Source organism: Ambystoma mexicanum, chromosome 3q (genome assembly GCF_040938575.1).
Source record: "Ambystoma mexicanum isolate Mex_15411 chromosome 3q, UKY_AmexF1_1, whole genome shotgun sequence".
Classification (NCBI taxonomy): Eukaryota; Metazoa; Chordata; class Amphibia; order Caudata; family Ambystomatidae; genus Ambystoma; species Ambystoma mexicanum.
In genome coordinates, this window is record NC_090926.1 from 285,140,077 (window position 1) to 285,161,231 (window position 21,155).

A 21,155-nucleotide genomic window follows, 5' to 3' on the forward strand; every position below is an offset into this window, starting at 1 on the left:
GCTGACAGACGTCCGCAAAAATCTAAGGAAAGTCTGCCAAAGCCAGTTCCAAATAAGAGCACTATTTACAAGGTGAAAATTGAGAGCTTGGAGTCTATCGATAATTTGACCTTGAATCGAGGAAACGTAATTAAGTTGCTTCATCTCGTGCCAAGTTTACGTGCAATAACCTCAGATGACTTACAAATCGTGGAGTTTCCAGAAGAAGACATGAATGACAAGGTGGTGCTCCACCTAACCTCGGCCTTAATTGCTACCTCAATATTGGAGGCTAATGTAGTGTTGTTTTCACTGGGCTTCGATGTTTACAAATTTATTGAGCCCGAGGCGCCTCGACCTGCCTCCAATGGAACTCTGGATGTGCCAAGCGAAGTGTCCATGAAACCGTCCACAGCACCGGTACCAAGAAGAGATACCGTGGTGAAGGAATCACAAGGGCACTCGAGTTTGTCACAAGGGGTGGATTGCAAACGTATGTTATCACCGTCTGCATTGAGGCTAACTCAAATACCAACGGGCGATGGAGGAGTGGCAGTTGATGGACAAAATGCACAAATAAGAATTACAATTAAAAGAAAAGGTCCGCCTGACGATAACACCAAGGAGGGATTTCAAATTACAACCTCCCCCCTGGCAAACTACGAATGGCAATGGTTGGCAGGGGCTTTGAACACAAAAAATAACCAATAAGGCCAGGAGTCCGAAACCCTCGAGGAGTGCTGCCTAGCCTCCTGGAACACACGCGGATTTACACATCCGTTTAATACAATTTGGCTAAACAACCTCCATATCGTGCGTTTACAAGAGACATGGCTAAGTGAGCTGCCGGTAACTTCGGAGTTTGAGGTCGTAATAAATCCAGCAATAAAATCAAAACAAGGGCGACCAATGGCAGGGCTGCCGACGATGGTGAGAAGAGCATCGGGGTGGCGCATTATAAAATCTGTCAACCATTCTCCCTATATTCAAGAGACTTCTATTGAAAGGGCCGGCGCCCATGAGCACACACAAGACAGGATCATAATACTGAACCTGTATTGGAACCATCTACGAGCAGTAAAGACAGATTTTATCGACCAGATATCAGCATTTAGATCTTCGGGTGGAAGCCCTAGGGTGGGCAAAGATAATTTGTTGCGGAGATTTAAACATCAATCTCTTTAAGCAGGCAAAACCAGAACTGGGCACACTGGCACAAGCATGGTTAAATGAAATGAGTCTACGAAATTTCCAGATGTTGAATGGAAGCACTCGTGGTGATATACGACCTGCACCAACGTGGCATCGCGTGGATTCATCATCAATCATAGACTACATGTTTGTGTCTGAAGCTTTGCACCATAGGATAAATTTGCTGATTATCTGTAAAACAACAAATAGTGATCATGATATGCTACTTATGAAATTTGCAATAACTGAAACAGCTAAAAAGCCATCATGGACACACAAACTCAAGCTGGAATCAAACAGAGTTCGTTTAAGACTGGAGGAGACTGAAGTTAACTCTGTGATGACCCAGTACTGTCAATCAAGTGCTGATCTGGAATACGATCAATTACTGACACAATTTAAAACAAAAAAGGTCGGCCTAAAAAACTTAAACATGGTCCGGGCTCATCACTTCGATCTCGAGATCCTTAAACAAAAAAGAAGGATGCGTACGGCACTTGGGAGAGCTCAGTCCCTAGATGTTGCCGCTCGTAATTTGGAAAAAAGGCTGTGAAACAAAAATATAAGAACTGGTTGAAGATGCATAAATATGCATTAGTACAAAACGATGCGGAGCAGAGGTTAGCTACATTGAAGAACAAAAATACGAGGGACTTTTGGAATCTTATTAATAATTCACAAGTCCTCAAACTGCACTGCAGTCTTGCATGGTCTCGGAATCTGTTTGGATAGCCCATTTTGAAGCTCCCTATAAAGCTAAGGACCAAGCAAATGTTCCATCGGAATCATCTTTGAAACCGTGGGCCTTGACCTTTTTGAGAGAAGATATTGTGTCCATAATTAAGAATGCAAAAAACTCACGAGCGCCAGGCCCGGGCGGCCTTACCAACTTTACTATTAAACAACATCCAGAGTTATGGGCATTCCTATGTGTAGCTTTATTCGATAGAATAATTAAGTGCCGTAGGACCCCAAAATCTTGGAAGTCTGGTGTCAACGTCCCAATTTTCAAGAAGGGAGACAGAACATGCCCAAAAAATTATCGCCCAGTTGCACTGTTGGACGTACTGGGGAAAATCTACGCCACAATGTTGCAACAAAACTGGTGGCATGGGCAGTTAAGTCTAATCATATTGACAAAAGGCAATCTGGATTTGTAAAAAAAGTAGGCTGCTCGCTAAACCTGCTACTGCTGAACCTGATTAAAATGGAGGCGATAAAGTCCAACACGAAGGTCTATGTGGCCTTCATTGACTTTTCATATGCATTCGATACCATTGACAGGTCACTTTTGTGAAAAAGTTTGGGATGCCCAGTTGATCTAGTAGCAGCAATCCGGGATCTCCATTCTGACACTTCAATAGAAATCTGTCTGGATAGCTCTGAAACTTTAACTGCACCAATCAAAACCTACCCCTTAGCTGCTGCAATATTCAGCTTATTTATATCAGATATAGGTTTATCAATCGATGCAGTAAGCTCTTTTCCACCAAAAGTAGCCAAGACACATCTAAGCTGGCTCTTGTAATGATTTGGTCCTGATGGACACAACCCCTGTCGGCCTCCAAAGAAAACTGAATGCAGTTGGCCAATACGTCGCAGTAAACCAATTGGTGATAAACACAAAGAAGTGTGAAATCTTAGTGTTTAAGAACCTGAATAGCCAAGGAGGGGAAAAAAAACTAAACAATGGAGATGGTTCCTAGGTCAAGAGTTAATTCAGACAGCCCAGAGCGTAAAATATCTTGGCATGCTAATAAATTCATCTGTCAACGATGGCCCTTGGATTGCTGAAACCAAAAGGAAATGCAAGCAATTGGCAAGTCAAGCTGTCATCATGCAAAAGGAATTTGGGAAATTTTCTATAAAACCACTGTTAGCTTTTTATCAGCAAAAAGTAGTCCCAGTCCTGCTATATGGTGCTGAAAACGCTTTGGGTTGTACTTATGAAACATGGTCATCGCTGGAGAATTGTTTCTGGTCCAAGGCACTGGCTCTTCCAAGGGGAATTCTGACAGCATGTGTAAAATATGAATTATCGCTCATATCGCTCCATGCTAAGGTATGCTGGACCATAGTGAGCCTGTTTCGTAAAACTCGCTACCACGAGCAAATACCACAATTTAACATCTTTCACTGTTCAATACCAACGAATAACAGTAGGGTGTCATTGTGGGTTAAGAGATGAAAATGGATACTGAAAGAATATGGAATCAGCTTAGACATGCTTCATAACAACCCAAATGCCGCCAAATTAAAAATCTGGCGTGTGGATTGGATCCGAACTTGTACTCAACAAGCTGCTGCAAAAATGATGAGTGAGGCACCGCTCGAAGTCCGGGCATTTAATTGTCCACAACGTTACCAGATCTCTTGTTCTCTTGTTTCCAGATCCTCAGCCACGGAGAGTTTTTATGATGTTGCGTCTAAACATATTTAAAACCAAAGAACGCCTGGGCTCATGGAAATTTAACAAAATCATAAATCCAATGTGCACACTATGTGCTAAAGATAAGGAATCCCTTAAGTATTTAGTGCTATTTTGCACGATACTTCGATCTGAAAGGACAATCCACCTGGGATCTTGAATCACCCCTCCCTTTGTGTTGACGAATGGTGGGCCAATATGTTCCAAGGCTCGAACATGAAATTGTTACTGCCACTGTCACGTTTTCTGATGATAATCGAAAATCGCCTGAATTTACCGTTAGTTGATGAACAATGAGGAAGAGTGACTAGACTGTAAGATAAAGCAGATGGGAGGGGTGTTTCTATAGGAGGGTGGAAACGACAAAAATCTTTTGTCGTTTTGTTTTTCTTTTGATGGGTTGTGTTTTGTTGTAAAAAATGTAAAGGTTTGTGATAAACCAATAAAATAAAAAATAAAATAAATAAATAGGGTTTGCTATTATGTGGATAGTCCAATGCTCTTAACATCACTCATAACAGCAACCTGGAGGGTTGTGACAAACAATATCTATACTCTGTCCCCTTATTACATACTTGGTTTTAGTGTGCGTCTTACAGTGTGAAAAGTATAGTTATGTAAAACAGGCCATTTTTTAGACTTGTATTATTTTGCTTTCTGGGAAGTGTAGTTTTCCATTCAGGATGTGCAAAGCAAAGCAAGCAGGAATTGCTTAACATGTTTCTATACAGTTTTCACATACAAGGTTTACACATTTTCAGGATTCTTTACTATGTAATTTGTGTCTTTAGAGAGTAATCGATAGAAGTTTGTTTTCTTACCCTGGACTACCAACACTTAAATAGGTGTACCAAGTAAGACTTGTAAAGTATGTGCTTAAGTGCTACAATTGCAGCGTGGGTGAAAATCCTGGCTTTACTACTTGACCAAACCATGTGATCTGGGGCAAATGATTCAATATCTCTGTGAATTAACTGGAAAAACTAGAGTCCTTAGAACTGAGTAAGTTCACACTACCTAAAAAAAACCTCCCTTACAATGGGGCAGATTTAATGATATTGGAGACAAAATCCTTGTGCATCTCTGCCGTCCTTAAGACGATCACTTCAAATTGCGTCATTCTTGTAGTGGCTCTTGCTCTATCTCAGAACACTCCATCGACAGGCAGATCCAGTCTCACCAGCCAGTCAGTGATCAGACATTCTAGCATAGCAGACTGACTGTGGCAGAACAAACATTAATTTCCCCCCTGTTGCTGCCAATCACCAAAGTTGCTTGAGCCGTTGTAGGGGAGGCAGGGTACCACGATTATGACACTGATGCAAACAATTTGTAAAACCTTTATTTAAGTTTCTGGGTTTGGAAAAACTCCTACTTTGATCTATAACTAGTATGGGAGTAGTCTCGACCATCAAACAATAAATAAAACAGTCCTAGTTGAGTCAGTCAAATCAAAATAGCCTATAATAACAACCTAATGCCTGCCCCATCTCTTGTACAAAAGTGTGTGAAGGAGAATGTGTATGTAAAGTGAAGCAGTGTTTAAATATGAAGAATAGATGTGGCTGAGTCGGCTCTCCTCTGCACGTTACACAGCGAGCAGCAAGGCAGTCCCCGTAGGCGGGATGACACACTGACTCAGGTCCTAAACACAAAGAGTTCAAAACGGGGATCGAGGCCCGCCTGGCCTTCCACGTTAAAGTCTATCCCTCCAGCTTTCAAAACATATTTCAACAAAAAGTTAACGTTGGTCCCCCTCTGTCGGGCTCAGACCTTCCAAAGCAACAGTTCAACAACACTTGCAGGGGCTCCCTTCCCCAAGCTTAATTTACATCCGTTAGGGGTTCCCTTCCCCTAACTTATTACACTTCCGGTCTCCCTCAGTCAGGCTCGGACCGTTTCCTGATGTCGAAGACTTTCGAATGTGTGTGGCTTTCTCTACAGACCTCAGCAGGACCACTTGACACAGTTCAACACTTTTTTTAAATGATTTATTTATTAACTTTTATAAAGCACGCAACAGCCCGAAGGCATTGTGGCGCTGTTACAGACAGCATACTTAGTTACATAATACAAGTTTCATAATCAGTACAAGAAGGAGGTTTTTGTGTTGTTAACCCCAGTGCTTCTTGGTCTGGGTAGTTTTAGGTCACAAGCAGGAAAGTGCAACATTCACCTTGTTACTCTCCTCTTTCATTAAGGTTAATTTTGATCACTTCACTTTTACAGTTCATTCACTTGACCTTTCACAGAGACTTTCGAGTGGGCTACTTACCTTCCACCGGACAACCCCGTTACTCAGCATCGCTGGTTACACAGCTATCCTTACAAGGTTCATTCACAGGTCTGCCTTTCTTCGTGTCTCATCCACACGCGTGCAGCCTTCACTTGTGCAATACAATGTTGCATCTTCAATCTTTCCGTAACACACACCAGTCTTTCATATAGCTTGCCAACCCACCGCCTGTGTGCGTTTCTTTCTTGTCTTCACAGATTTTCAATTTACGAGTCAAGTTTAGTACCACAGGCTTGGCCTCGCCTCCCCAACTCTGCCGTTTACCCAGGAGGGTCACTGGCGCCCTAGAAACCCAATCTGGCCTTCATTTGCCCTTCTCCACGTGTCTTTTGTGGCCTTTTGGAGGCAAAAACCTCCTACAGGGAACTCCTAGGGCCCTCGAGCCGTTGCTCTCGTCCCTCAGTCCGTCGCTCTGTTCCAGTAGGTCTGCCTTTGTCCCGGAAGTTCTGCTCTTACTCGTGTTCCACCTTGCTCAGAGTGTGTCTCTATGTTCCACCTTTTATCCGTGTGAGGAGAGCCAATTGGTATCAGATGTGCACACTTAAAGTCAAGGGCCTGACTTTGCCTGACCAGATTAGCGGGACATGTCCAATGCGATATGTAAGGGTTAGCCTCTTTACTCTCAGTCACCCTCTTCCTCGGCTCAGTGTTCGTGTAAAAAGGTGGGGGGGACTGGGACATCGGAGAATCCTATGGAATAGGATTGGTTAAGTGTACGGGAAAGGGAGGGAATACCGCATCTCACCATCAGTCGCCTCACCCCCTCTTCCTGAAGACCCCTGACCCAGGTGATCCATTTATTTGTTTGTGTATAGCGCGCAACAGCCCAGGGGCATTGTGGCACTAGTTACAGAAAGAAACTTAGTTACAGTTCATACATATGCATACATTTTTTGTACAGTGATAAATACAGACAATGCAGTGAGGAGGGGGGGGGTGATAGTTGAAGAGAGAGTTTTTTAGATTTTTGCGGAATGCCAGGAGGGAGGTTTCTGCTCTGAGTGCTGTAGGGAGCCTGTTCCAAAGTTTGGCAGCTATGTAGGGGAATCCTAACCCACCTGCTTTGGCCCTGTTGGTGTGGGGGGTGTACAATAGATTAGAATATAGAGTTTGGGTGGGGCGTGTGGAAGTGGTTCTTGTGATGGTCTCTGTTAGGTATGAGGGAGCTGTGAGGGAGAGGCATTTGTGTGTGAGAGTAAGGATTTTGAAAGTAATGCAGTCTTTAACAGGGAACCAGTGAGCGGCCTGTCTTGCATGGGAGATATGGTCCCTTTTAGGAAGGCTCAATGCTGCTCTTAGGGCATTATTTTGAGTGATTTGGAATCTAGGTTTTTCGCTGAAGTACCGGCTAAGAGGCTGTTGCAATAGTCAAGTTTGGTCCCTATGAGAGACAATTAGGCTTGGATAGGTAGGATTTTATAGCATTAATGAGCTTAATGGTATGGGCTGAGGCAATGGCACTGACCTGTCTAGTCATAGAAAGTGTCTATGTAGACCCCTAGGAACTTTACAGACGTGGAAACGGGTATGATGGTGCTGTCTATGCTAAAGTCGGAGTATAGATTATCTAATTTGGCTAGCGTGGCTTTTTTACCGAGGATAATGATCTTGGTCTTGTCCCCATTGAGGCAAAGGCCACTGGCCGCCATCCAGGCTTGTATAGTGGCATAGATTAGGTGTAGTGCGTTGGCATCTTGGTTGTAGGAGCCAGTTAGTGGTAGGAGTACTCGAGTGTCGTCAGCGTAGTTGGTATACGTTATACCAAGTGTGTCTAGCTTGTCGAAGAGACGCTTTGTGAACAAGTTGTACAGTGTGGGGGCTGTGCATGATCCCTGGGGGACTCCACAGTGGATGGTGGGGGGGGGGGCGCATTGGCTATATCGGAGAATACTTTCATTGCTCTTCCTTCAAGGAAGAAGGTGATCCATGAGGCTGCTTCTTGGGAAAATTAGGCTGAGTGGGTGAGGGTCTTATGATCTACGAGATCGAAGGCAGCTGAGAGGTCCAGTAATAAAAGGAGTGCTGGCTTTGTCCATGATTTGAGTGATTTGGTTTTTTAGATCTACCAAAGCAGTTTCTGTACTATGTCCTTTGCGGAAGCCTGATTGCCTTTTCCCTAAGATAGAACTAGTTTCCAGAAAGTGTTGGATTTGGGTGTGGGCTACTTTGTCCAGAATTTTGAGGAGGAAAGGGACAGTGCTTGTGGACCGGTAGTTGTTGGGCTGTGCAGTGTCTAGAGTAGGTTTCATTTTTAGGAGGGGGCGTACCCAAGCTTCTTTGAGGCTTGCAGGAACGATGCCCGTTTTAAAGGATGCGTTAATGAAGGCCGTCAGAAGATGGGCGAGGGAATTGATGCAGTACTTGATGATCTTAGGTGGGCAGATGTCGCCTTTACACATAGATGGTTTGAGGTGTTTAAGGAGGTTGATGACTTCTCATTCCGTGATGTCTCGGAATGAGAATAGGTTGAGTGGGCTCGAAGGAGTCGGGACTGTCAGGAGGGCAGGTGTTGGTGGGGCAGGGCTTTGTAGTGATTCTGAATTTTATTTTGTAGGTCGTCAATTTTTACCCATGGCAGATTGTACGATGGCCGTGCCCTGGCCACCTGAGAGATCCCCGGGGACTAGTAGGCGAGACATCTTTTGGTTTCTCAAACCAGCTAGAGTACTGCCCCACAGGTGAATGAGTGAACTCTTTCATATGTTAGGTTATGTTACTTAGTGTTGCATCACACACCTTCTCCTGCCTTTACAGGTTTTTGCTGCTCCATGATCTGCAAAAGGGGTGGGTAGGCGATAAACGTAGGATCAGGGGTAGCATGGTGCATTTACTTTGCAGCAATGTTAAGTGCAGGTCTGAAAAATGGGGCTATCTATGGAGTGGAAGCATTAGATATTTAGTGAATTGTTAGGAGCAGTGATTAATATACGCTCCGGGTTGCTAATGTAAACTGTTTCTCTGGCTGTCACTGGTGTCCCATCTAGTGGTGTTTAAGGAGTATAGAGTGATGTGGTGTTCTATTTGTGGTTACTGTGCTGTATAAGGAAGTTTAGTGTAGAAGCGTTTCTAAAGCTGATGAATGTTCCATTGAGTAAGCTGTGCTGTTTTGATGCTAGAGTTGTGTGGGGTATGAGGTAGAATGATTTTGGAGGTAGTTATTGTTCCAATGTCTTCCCCAATAACTATGGACAAAAATATTCACTTTGGAAACACCACAGTTGGTCACAATTATTTGTTTATAGCCATGAAAAACATTATTTCTCCAGCTGTTATGCCTTATTATACCATATTGTAGGATGTTAGGCTAAATGATGCTAATTAAGGTGACACAGTGCCATGGCACAAATTCAGGACCCACAGTTTCAACTCACTTGCCCAGGACTTCTCTTCTGACTGCCCACCGACACCTCAAACACACTCCAACTGAAGTGTCACTCAATCTTATAAGGGATTACGGTAAAATGAAGATGGACATGGTCCATAAACTAGCAATAGTCAAAGACACCATTTGAAGGAATCGTCTACCCCCGCCCTTGATGTTTCTGTGTAGTTGTGTCCCTGCCACAAGGCATGGCAAACAATGCAGGGGTAGCCAATTCCTCTAAAAAATCTCAGCTTTCCTTAAGTGTTACAGATGACTGTTGGATGTGCAAATGTTGTGCGCAAGGTTTTGACCCTTTTTCAAACATTTATTTATTTATGCACTAAACCCTTGGGCATCAAGGCGCTGGTACATAGACAAGAAGATGTGATAACTTTGTTACATGTCTTCTGGTACATACAGACAAGGCAGAGATGATTACTTACTCATATCCGCATGCCTGCTGTTTGTCCCTACAACAGCTCCCCACGATGTGTACCCAGCCATCCCGGTCCTCATGAACCATTCCTGGCATGTCCCTACTGTCCGTGCCTCACCACTTGCTTCGAAGCACATTATGCTTAGGTGCTTTATTCTTGAACCATCATATCATCACTACGCTTACTCTCTACTCTACAACATCACTCAATTAGCGTGCAGCTATACCCCTGGATAAATACGGCCTAGCTGCTCACATACGAACACTACCCCACGATCACCTCATCACTCTAATAAAACGCAGCTATATCCCATGACAAACCGGCCTAGCTGCTCACATAAGCGTCCTACAGGCCTAACGCAGCCAGAACCCGGTCTGGATGTCCACCTATCAGATTGCACACATTCAACTGATATCTCCACCACCACACCTAATGCTAGGGTGCAGCTACCATCAGGCAATTACACCAGCTGCACACATAACTGGTGCACCCATGCACCCTACGCCACTAACTCTCTCTACTCGCTCTACTGACCTGGATTTCGGTCCCTGAGGGCGTGCAACCTACCAGCGCTTTGAGGTCATACCAATTACATATAGGGCGCTATATAAAGCCAAATAACATAACATTTACATGGGCAGAGTACCAGTGTACATAGGTAAGTGGTTGGGCTCACACAAGGGGTAGGTTTGCAGAGAAAAGTCAAGTCTTGGGATGTTTCCGAACACCCAGGAACATGTTGAGCTCTAAGAGAAAGCGGTAAACAGTTCCAAATCTTAAGAGGCAGTAACCGGGAAACAAGACCCCCCCCCCCCCGCTCTCTTATGCCTGTAGCTTGGGATGGTGAGTTGGTGAGAGTATGAGGAGCAGGTGCGTCTGGTAGATTGCGTTTAGGAGTATTTCTGGGAGAGATAAGCTGGGGCTCTGTTGGCAAGGCATTTGTGTGTAATAGGATTTAAAGAAACGCTCAGGGATGGGTAGTCAGTGTACACATTTTCTTGCCGCTGAGATATGCTACCGCTTATGGCTATTTGAGTGCTGCTCTAAGAGCACTATTTTGAATGATTTGCTATTTGTTGATGTTGTGCTGTGAGGTCCCTGCAAATAAGGCGATGCAATAGTAGAATCTTAAAACCATGAAGGCTCTGGCAATGGTAACAGTTTTCCACTGTAAGGAAGGGTCTGCTGCTGTTTTTAGTTTGGAGATGTGTACGGCAGACAAGGCCATTGTGTTAACCTGCCTGGATAATGGCATGGTAGAGTCAATGTAGACACCCAAGGTCTTGACATTGCTGCAGACCTGTATTGTGATGCCATCAATGGTGAAAGACTTGTAGGATTGGTTTAGTTTGGTCAGTTAAGACTTTCTGTCTTTTCATCATTGAAACACAGAAGGTGGTCCGCCATCCAAACCTACATGGTGTGAACAACTGATTGCAGGTTGTCGTGTCGGTATCGCAGTCACTAGTGAGGGGGAGAAGGATAGGAAGGAGAACATCCATGTGTAGCATCTGGGGAGAAGTGAGCTGCTGATGCAAGCTGTCAACATAATATTTGGTGGTCCAAGTCAAAGGCAGCTGACAGGTCTAGCAGCAAGAGGAGGGCTGGTTTGCCAGCATCCTTGATTTAATTCAGTTGAATCTTTAACTCCAACCCAGCAGAGCAGATTTTGCACCTTACCCAGGGCCAGATTGGCGCTGGCCCCAGGAGGTTGTTGGATTCCAAGTAGTGCTGGATCTGAAGGTAAGCCACTTGATCGAAGATTTTGAAGAGGAAGGGTACAGTGGTGATGGGGTGGTAGTTTGTAGGGATATTGGGGACCAAGGTAGGTTTTTTAAGCCGAATAAGGACCCAGGCATCCTTGAGGGTAGAGGTAACTGAGCAGGAGGCATTGATCAGTGTGGCAATGAAGGGTGCCAAAGGTTCGGCACAGTCCTTAATCAATGCTGCTGTACAGATATCTCCCTGGCAGTGGGAAGGTAAAAGGCCTTTGACGATCTGAATGTACTCCAGTCCTGTAATGGGTTTAAACCTAAAGGTGGGAGGATTCTGTAGGGGTGAATGGGACCTGGTAGGTGAGGCATCGGGAGTGGCCTTGTCCGTGGAGATTTTGTTGCATATCTTTTTTTGGAGTATTTCTAATTTTCAGTAGTAGGCTATTTTGGATGATAGCATAGCAGGTGGTGTCCAGGGTACAGTTGGAGGGCAGGGAGGGCTGCAAATCAAGCTCACGCATAATGGAGCTGGATTCACTTTCTTGGGAGAGAACCATGCGTTGTTGTGCGAAATAGCTTTAGCTTTCCACTGGGTGAGGGGGGCCATTGAGTTGATAGCGTGAGTGAACAGCTATATTGGTCAACAAGAGTGTGAGTGTGAGTGTGTGTTTAAATCATCCAGCAATGGCAGGATGCAGGCTTTGGTAATGTTTTTGATGCTGCAGGAAGAAGTTGGGGGAGGGGTGGGGCTGCAGAAAGGGGGAAGTTGGACACAGGAATTGTGAATAAAATGATGTTGTGGTCCGTCCAGGGGCAGGGCCGATTGGAGATGATGTCCACATTGCAGTTCAATTCAGCAAGCCAATCGAGAATTCGACCATTGGAGTGTGTGGTGTTTAGGATGCGTAGTACAAATCCTAATGCCTTGAAAGAGCTGGCTAAGGAGAGAGCATTCAGGTCAGCTTACTACAAGCAGCTATATTTTTCACAAAGGCTCTTGTGGGCAGGCCCAAGTCTTGAACCCATTATGACGTATTGGACAGTTCATGGAAATATCAAGTTTTCCAATGTCACGTGTGAAATAATTAACCATTCCTGGCTGTTGGACTCAAAGAAAACAAAAGTAGAGTTCCATTTTTTTTACATGTGTGTTTCTGTGAATGTATTTGTGTACATATGTGTATATGAGTGTGTGTCTGGCCCATAGGTCAAGTGTGTGGGCACTGCAAGGGACATGATTCATTACTGGTGTCAGCGTCGGCATATATTACGACAGACTGCAGGTTTTGACTTGGGAACTAGCCGCATGAAAGGTGGGCAGCGTGAGCATATATTGTTGAGGCAGGCCCTCTTTTGGCCACTAGCAGCATGAACATGGGTTTTACAAGTGCAATGCAGGCATGTATTTTGGAGACCAGCTTGATTACGTTCTTTGGGCGAAAAAGGCATGTAAGAGGGACAGACCTGGTTTAGGGATAACTTGCTTGAATGTGGGGCAATGCTGGCATATATTGGGGAGAGAGGCCTTGTGATTTATTTTGGGGATAGACAGCATCAACACAGTTTACAAAACGTTCCTTTCTACTGTTGGTGACCTGCCATATATTGGAGGGTTTCATGTGTCCTCCTGTGCATAGCAGAGTGTACATTCTAACCTGCTACTTATTTTGTTCTAAAGTTACTGCTGTGAAATGTACAATTTCAACCCATTATTTAAGAAAATGTGTAAGGGGGAATACATTTCTAGTTAAATTAAAAAATAAAAACATGTCTTTTACAAAAGTTTGACCTCCCCAAACCTGCCACGCCAGATACGCCCCTGGTTCTGCAGTTGATTAAATGAGAAAGACTGAGTTGGTCATTCGTAATGCCTGTTAATTACAATACTGTGAGCAGCACTACTCCAGTACTCAAAAACAAAATATAATTTAAGAGAACTGCGTCATATGAAGGTGTTTCATGCGTATGATGGACGTACATCAAATGTAAGGCTACACTACAGAAAAACATGGCCGACACCCACAGTTTTTACCAGTTAAATACTTAAGTCTGCATAAAACCACTGGATGGCAGGGTAATGAATGTATATGTAACAGACTCCCAGTGTAAAAACGAATTAAAAGTCTTGCTTTTATTTTCCAATCACTACAGCAGTGCATTTTATTCATTGAGGACTATCCCATGCAGCCATGAAAAAATCCTCTTCCCTGCCACCCACCATTCCCACCACGCCCGAAACACGAGCAAAAAAACAAACAAAAAAACACGTCCAACACCATCACACTTTAATGAACCACTAAATTCCACCGAGCTTTCCCCAATCACGTGCCTCCCACATGACACTGCACAGCTTTCAGCTGAAGTCACGTCACTTTAGTAAACCGTATACGATGTTATTCAGCTATAGGTTCTACAATAGAACATACTCACCTATCGCCAGGAAGAGATCATTCACATTCATGGCAGTCTTGGCAGAAGTCTCCATAAACAGCAGGCTGTTATCATCTGCATATGCTTGGGCCTCCTTAAAAACAAGCAAAAGCATCCTTTTAAACAGTAGTTAGTAAAAGCAAAACACTTAAAATGGGAATGTATTTTATTTCACTGCATAGGCTACAGAGAAAGGGTTGAAACTGCAAATGGACAGTATGTAAAGACACGGCAGGCAATGCAAACTTGGAGAGAAGGGACCTCGGTACCCCTGGACGTTGCACCATTTGCCTCAGTTGATCATGTGACTCTCCAAGGGCCGCCAACCTGCTCAAACGTTCAAACTAGACAGGATGCCATGGGCGCATTTCTTGGAGGAGCTAGCCCAGAAGCTCTGAACAAGATCTGCAACAGCAACAATGGTAGAGGACCAGAGGTGCAACTAGATGAAAACAAGAAATCCGGCCATGCGCGGAGGCCAGGGGCCATCAATACAAATAGTGGAATCGTGGATCAAGTTAAAACTACTTGTGAGCACCATTTCCCAACCAGATTCGAAAACTAGTAGTAAATATTGTCTCCTTAGCCGCAATTGATCAATAACATGATCAACTTATAAATAACATCTACAAGTGTTTTGGAGGTTCTCTGCCAAGTATTTAAGACAAATTAGTTTAACATCATGCTTTCTAAATAAAACTGGACAATAACGCCAAGTCTTCCTCATCCACTCTCTGTATCCTAGCACCACTATTTCCCTCTCCAACCTACTCTTATCGACCTTAACCACTCTGTTCCAACTATTCTACCCCCCGCCCCTGCCCCCTGTGTGACCCATTTAGACATCATGTAACCCGCTTTACATAGTCTGAGAACCTGCCACATTCAATTTATGCCTCCTTTATCCCCGCGCTGCTCACTTCACCCATTGCATGCATGCCTCATCCACATGGGGCTCACTTCACCTACTCCACTTCAACCACTCCATGCAATCATCACCCATGCTGTGCCATTTCAACAGACTTTTTACTAAACCACCGGCAGCCCATATGTGCTTCTATTCAAGGGACAGCATCCGCTGTGAGAAAAGGGTAGCATAGATGTGCCCACTATAATGCAGTCCGACTCTTTCCTTCACTCACCTCATATTCCACCATGCGCTTGTTGGCAAGGTCAGCCTTGTTCCCTGCCAGGGCAATCACTATGTTAGGGCTAGCTTGGCGCTGCAGCTCCTTTACCCAGGTCTTTGCTCGTGCAAAGGTTTCCTACAAAAAGGAGGGTAAAATCAGGCAGTGTCACCGGCTTATCACAATGGTGGCTGCACAATCTTCACAGAGCTGACTGAAAAAGCACCCTTTTGCAGGAAAAACAAAAAACACCCACCAAGTAATGGCATTAATAGTTTCATGGGCCAAAGAAAGCTTTGGAACGCGCACGAAGAAACTGCACACAAGTAATTGCACACAAATTTCATGGGGCTTTTGATGTCGTATTTTTACCAGTGTTCCAGCACTGGCATAGAGATACAAATCAAGCACTCAAGACTACAACACACCCTGCAATATACTAATAGTGATATGCGAGGAATTGTAAGGGTTAGTGTTAAAGGCATGAGCAGGGTTTTAAGTGGGCTGTGACTCTCCTGGGCTTACTCCTGCAGCTCTCCAAAAATTGCTCTAGACCCCGGGCTCTGCCAGGGCACCTGACCAGATTGCCCCACACTAGCTGTCAATGAAAAGATGAGTGACAATGTTGCACTCCTGGTATTACCATCATCCCAGCTTCCGAGTCACACCACCTACTCTCATACACATGCAGCGACATTATTTGCTTTGCAATCTTCTAATGGGAAACATTAATACAAAGTATGCATTGCTACATTTCTGTAACCGATTATACTTAAGGATCATGGATTTTATTAACACGAGCACACCTATTTGGATTTGAATGCGATTTATATTGAATACATATATTTCAGTCTATTTTGTGACTACTAATTAGTTCTATCTAACATTCCTTTTTTAAACATAGATTTGAATCCTTTCGTGCCAATTATGAAAACTCGACTGCATCCATTAGGCCAATCATATATTCAAATAGGCGTCAGTCACGTCTATCGAATCTTTGGCTATGCCAGGAACTTCAAAAGGCACCACCAACTATTTCTTAGTGACTTGTTGGGCACCTCCTCGATTTCCTATTCAACTTAAAGTACTGACATGAGGGCCTCTTCATGTATTTCCTGTAAAGAACACCAATAGATGAAAGTGAATGTCCAAGGATCACCATCAATTTGAGGACAAGAAAGGCAAATATGTCAATCTGCGAAAGAGCCTCGAAATGCTCGATTCTGCTCAATGCATTGGCCCACTGAGTAGGAGCCATGCTGCCTCCATTTTCTCCAGGATCCTCTGGCCCCTTTTGGTGTGCTACAGCACAGAGCCAAGGGCTGCACACCCTTAGATTCCACGAAACTCTTTCACCAGTGCCTGTGGTGCAGCAATCCAATCATCACATGCAAAAGCATAGGCAGGGAAGCATTATCATCAGCCAGTTCTGCCAATTATTAAATACCTGGTTGGTGATGTCGTACACCACAATGGCCGCTTGGGCGCCTCTGTAGTACATAGGAGCCAGACTGTGGTATCGCTCCTGGCCGGCTGTGTCCCAGATCTCAAATTTCACTGTCGTATCATCCAGACACACAGACTGTGTGAGGAATGCCGCTACGAGGGACATAAGGAATACTATCAGAGCACAAGAAAAAATTAAACCATCTCCCCTTGATATGATATAACATTTTTTATTTTAGTTTCAAAATTTGGATTAAGATTTAGTAAATGAACCACAAAACATTGGAATAATTGCCTTTAACAGAAAGAACGATGTAATGAAAAATGGAGGCCTAATGTATGGCGAGACAATAACGCTATAAACCGGAGATTTGGTAAGTGCATAAGAGCAGTAGGATTAGATGAACAAAATCAAGCCATGAAGAAAATAAAATAATCGTTCATAGATACGTTATTTGCATAAGAGTGGATAAACAATTAATCTTCGGATTTACTGGGGAACGGCAAAAGACAGTCACGATACAAAAGGAATGAGGGCTGGGGAGAGGGCACAGTTAACAAGTTTGCTCATTCATCAATTAGAAATTATACAGCAAGTACTAGCATGGTATAAAATGAGTGTGCTACAAACAAAGAGAAAAGCTGCATGAGCCATGTGAAGACATGTTATGAAAATCAAGTAATTGATAAAAAGGAGCCCATTTCGTATTGTGTTTGGGAATGGCATCGAGATATGTAGCCATACAGTGTTCAGTTCTGTGTGTCTGGCAGATATTATTCCACCAGCCCTTATGTTAGGCAAGATTGATATGATATATGGCATTTATAACGCGCCTATACACAAGTGCTTCAAGGCGCAACGCGGCAAGGGAGGGGGAAACAGAGGGAAGACAGACAACGATCCTACTAGGCCAGATGCTATTCAGATCGCCCAACTGCGGGGGAAGGGAGAAGAGGAAAAGTGCAGAGTGGGGGGGAACAGTGCAGTACATCGGGTAAAAGATAAATAATGAGAGAAGTAGGGCCAGCTGGTGGCAAGTGCAAGGGTAAGTTCAGATATCAGGTGTCAAGTGCTTGTGGGGGACTGCAAGGATACAGAGAACAGTACCCAATTGCAGGGGTTGCCATGGAGGCTGTGCAGGTGAGTAACCTGCGGGGGAGGGAACCTGGGCCCGAGATCCGAGGGTGGCCAGGTAATCAGTATAGTTTCAGCCAGGAAGTCAGCAGGGGAGAGGAGGAGAGAAAGCCGAGGTAAAGAGGAAGGTTTTGAGGTGTTTCCGGAACCAGAGATGGTTCTCCTCAAATTTCAGCGAGGCAGGGAGGCTGTTCCCAGCCGACGAAGGAGATCTACCACCAACTCATTGCTTGGAGAAGCGACTGACCCTGAGGGAGTTGGAGGCGGAAGAGCGAAGAGCTCGAGAAGGAAGATATTTAGGAAGAGAGAGTTGCAGGTATGGAGGCCACAGGCCCAAGAAGGCCTTGTTGAAAATGCAGACGATTTTGAAATTAAACCCCTGCAGGCAATGGGAGCTAGTGCAGAGATTTCAGTCCTGGAGAGATACGATCCCTGGGCTTGAGGCCAAGGACAAGTCTCGCAGTCCTGTTCTGGATGAGTCACAGAGGGCGGAGAGTAGAAGCAGGCAGATTTAGAAAGAGGCTGTTGCAGTAGTCCAGCCTAGTGAGAACCAGAGCTCTGCGGACAGTGAGCTTCTGGGGGAAGGAGAGGAAAGGAAGAATACCTCTGAGGAGGTGCAGCTGGTAGTGTGACTTCTTAGAGACGTCAGATAAGTGAGGAGAGAAGGAGAGTGTGGAGTCAAAGATGACCCCAAAGTTTTTAACCTAGCAGGTGGGAGCAGGAAGAGGGCCAAGAGAGGCCAGCCAGAGAGCGACAGGAAAGGAGGGGACGGGTGTGTCGATGAGGAGAATCTCAGTCTTACTGGCATTAAGGCAGAGATCACTGGCGGCACACCACTCCGGGCTAGCAGACAGACAGTCAGTGATGAGAGACAGAAGAGGTGGCCGATGGTAACCTGAAAATGAGCTGAGTGTCATCCGCATAGCAGTGAAAGTTGGGGCAGAGAGCGGCAATGCGGTAGGCAAGAAGTGCCAGGTATTGGTTGAACAGCCAGGGAGAAATTAGACCCCTGGGGGACACCACAGGTAGAGATGAACAAGTTACTTACCAACTGTAACGTTCTTTCGATTGGATGTCCTCCCACATATTCCTCATCTTAGATATTCGTATCTTCTAGCTTGCTGATTCGGAAATTCTTCACCAGAGGGTGCTGTGCTCGAGGCAGTGGCATTGAATGTCCCTCCAGGGCCGCAGTCGAACATCGACCCTTCCTAAATTCCACCAAATGTATCACACTCGCCAGAACTCTTGTTATAGCCAAAATCGACTACTTTAGTGCTCTCTACCTAGGAACCAGTCAGTCTAACCTTAATAAATTGCAAACTGTACAAAATAATGCCTTAAGGGCAGCATTAAACATCCCGAGACGCTCTCATATCTCCTCCGTCAGATCGGACTTACGCTGGCTCCCGGTAAAACAGAGAATTACCCTGAAAACCCTAGCTTTGACTCACAAATGTCTGAGCAACAACGCCCCACCTTACCTGTCCGCTCGGTTCTCACGCCACACCTCCACTCGACCTACCAGAGCAGCCCAAACTCACAGCCTCATCGTGCCTAGATGCAAGCTCCAAAAAGCTGGTGGGGTGAGCTTCCCAGTCCTGGCCTCCAAACTCTGGAACACCTTGCCCACACCTATCAGAATTGAACCATCATTCCACTTCTTCAAGAACAATGCTAAAACATGGCTGCTCTCCCAAGACTCATGAGACCTTGACACAGTCCAGACTCCTTGTGGGGTACAGGACTGAATATACATTTTCTCTCTGCTCTGTCCCTGTATTATACGCTATTAGTGGTACCCTTCCGTAAATGTATATATGCTGTATATCTTCGTAACTCACTGTAACTACTGCTTTTTGTAACATGTTTTAGAGTATGCGCCCGGTTGCCCCTGGGCCTGGTTTTTTGCGCTTTATAAATAAAATAAAATCAACATCATCCGTAGTATAAAGGGCTCGAGCTGTGCCCGTTAGCTTCAGTTCTGTTTTTACAATGTTATTTGCTGCATTAGTTGACAAGGCTTTTATTGACCTTCGGCTCTGAAGGATTTTGGAGTGCAACTGGTGTAAACTGTACAGTGGGGTAGGCTGGGAGGGTCAATGAGAAATACGTGGGAGGAACATCCAATTGAAAGAACGTTACAGTTGGTAAGTAACTTGTTCTTCAAATGGATTGTGTCCTCCCACATATTCCTCATTTTAGGCTTCCATGGCAGCCTGATTTGGAGGAAGGAGTATCAGATAAAAAGAAGTTAGTCATGCACTGCGTGTAGGACTGCTTTTGCAAAAAGACCCCCTTGAAATTATGTTGAATCCAGGCAATAACGTTTCACAAAGGTATGCATAGACGACCAAGTGGCCACTGCGTAAATGTCCTGCACTGGGACACCCCTCTAAAGAGCAGTTGAAGTCGCCATGCCCCTAGTTGAATGAGCCCTTAGTCCATCTGGGGGCTCTTTTACAGCCAATCTATAACATTCAGAGATTGCCAATAATATCCATCCGGATAGCGTTTGTTTTGATACCGCTAGAACCAATTTGTGCCCGGTATATATGACAAAAAGTTGTCAGATTGTCGGAATTTAGCCAATCTGGAGATCTAGAAACTGAGAGCCCTTTTTGGGTCCAGTCTGTGCAATCTTTCTTCCTCCTTACTTGCATGCGGAGGAGGGTAGCGTAATTTTCTGTGACAGGTGAAATTCAGAGACTATTTTTGGTAAGAAAGAGGGTTTGACTCTAAGATGTCCTTATGGAAAATGGTGTGAGGAGGCTTACAAGAGAGCCCCTGCAACTCACTCACCCTGCGGGCTGATGTAATCACCACTAGCAGAATTGTTTTTAAAGTAAGAAGCCTTAACGGACAAGAATGTAATGGTTCAAAAGGTATACATGTGAGAAACTTTAGGACTAAAATTTAGATCCCAGACAGGTACCTGAAAAGGTGTTGAAGAATACACATTTGTCAGCCCTTTCAGGAACTGAATAACCAAGGGCATTTTAAAATACGATACCTCTTCTGAGGAGTGCTTGAAAATAGATAGCACTGCTAAGTATCCCTTTATAGTACCAACTTGGAGCCCCAAATTGGCCCAAGTGTAACAGGAAAGAAAGTTCCATAGAAGTATTACATAGGAATGGATCCACATTCTTGTCCCTGCACCAGTTACTGAACTTGTTCCAATGACACCAGTACGAGGACTTTATTGCTGGTCTTCTGGCCGAAAGCAAAATCTCCATTACGTTGTCCGGGAGGTCCCAATCCTTATATCTCAGCCTCTCAGAAGCCAAGCGTGAAGGCTGAGTGTTTTGACCTCTGGATGAAGATCCCAGCCTTCCTCTTGCAAGAGGAGATCTGCTCTTTGTGGAAGACGTATTGGAGGGAAGATGAACATGCCTAGAAGGTCCGGGTACCACGTTCTCCTGGCCCAATCCAAGGCAATTGGGATCATGGCTTTCCCAAACTTTCTCAACCTCCTGATTACTTGAGGAATCACAGGGACTGGAGGAAACGTGTACAACAGTGGACATTCCCAGTCCACTACAAACGCATCTCCTAGTGTTCCTCTTGGGGGAAATTCCCTTGAGCAGTACTGATCGCACTTCCG

The 21,155-nt window shown here is 44.7% G+C and overlaps 1 protein-coding gene across 1 annotated transcript in view; it reads right to left on the reverse strand.

Annotated features, from left to right (window-relative positions):
* Positions 1-21,155, reverse strand: part of RAB5B (RAB5B, member RAS oncogene family) — a 416,704-nt gene that overhangs the window by 118,088 nt on the left and 277,461 nt on the right. The window contains exons 3-5 of the mRNA XM_069653782.1: positions 16,415-16,566; positions 14,983-15,105; positions 13,841-13,934 (exon numbers count right to left, since the gene is read on the reverse strand). Of these exons, the coding sequence (XP_069509883.1) occupies positions 13,841-13,934; positions 14,983-15,105; positions 16,415-16,566 (369 nt within the window). The remainder of the gene's footprint in view (positions 1-13,840; positions 13,935-14,982; positions 15,106-16,414; positions 16,567-21,155) is intronic.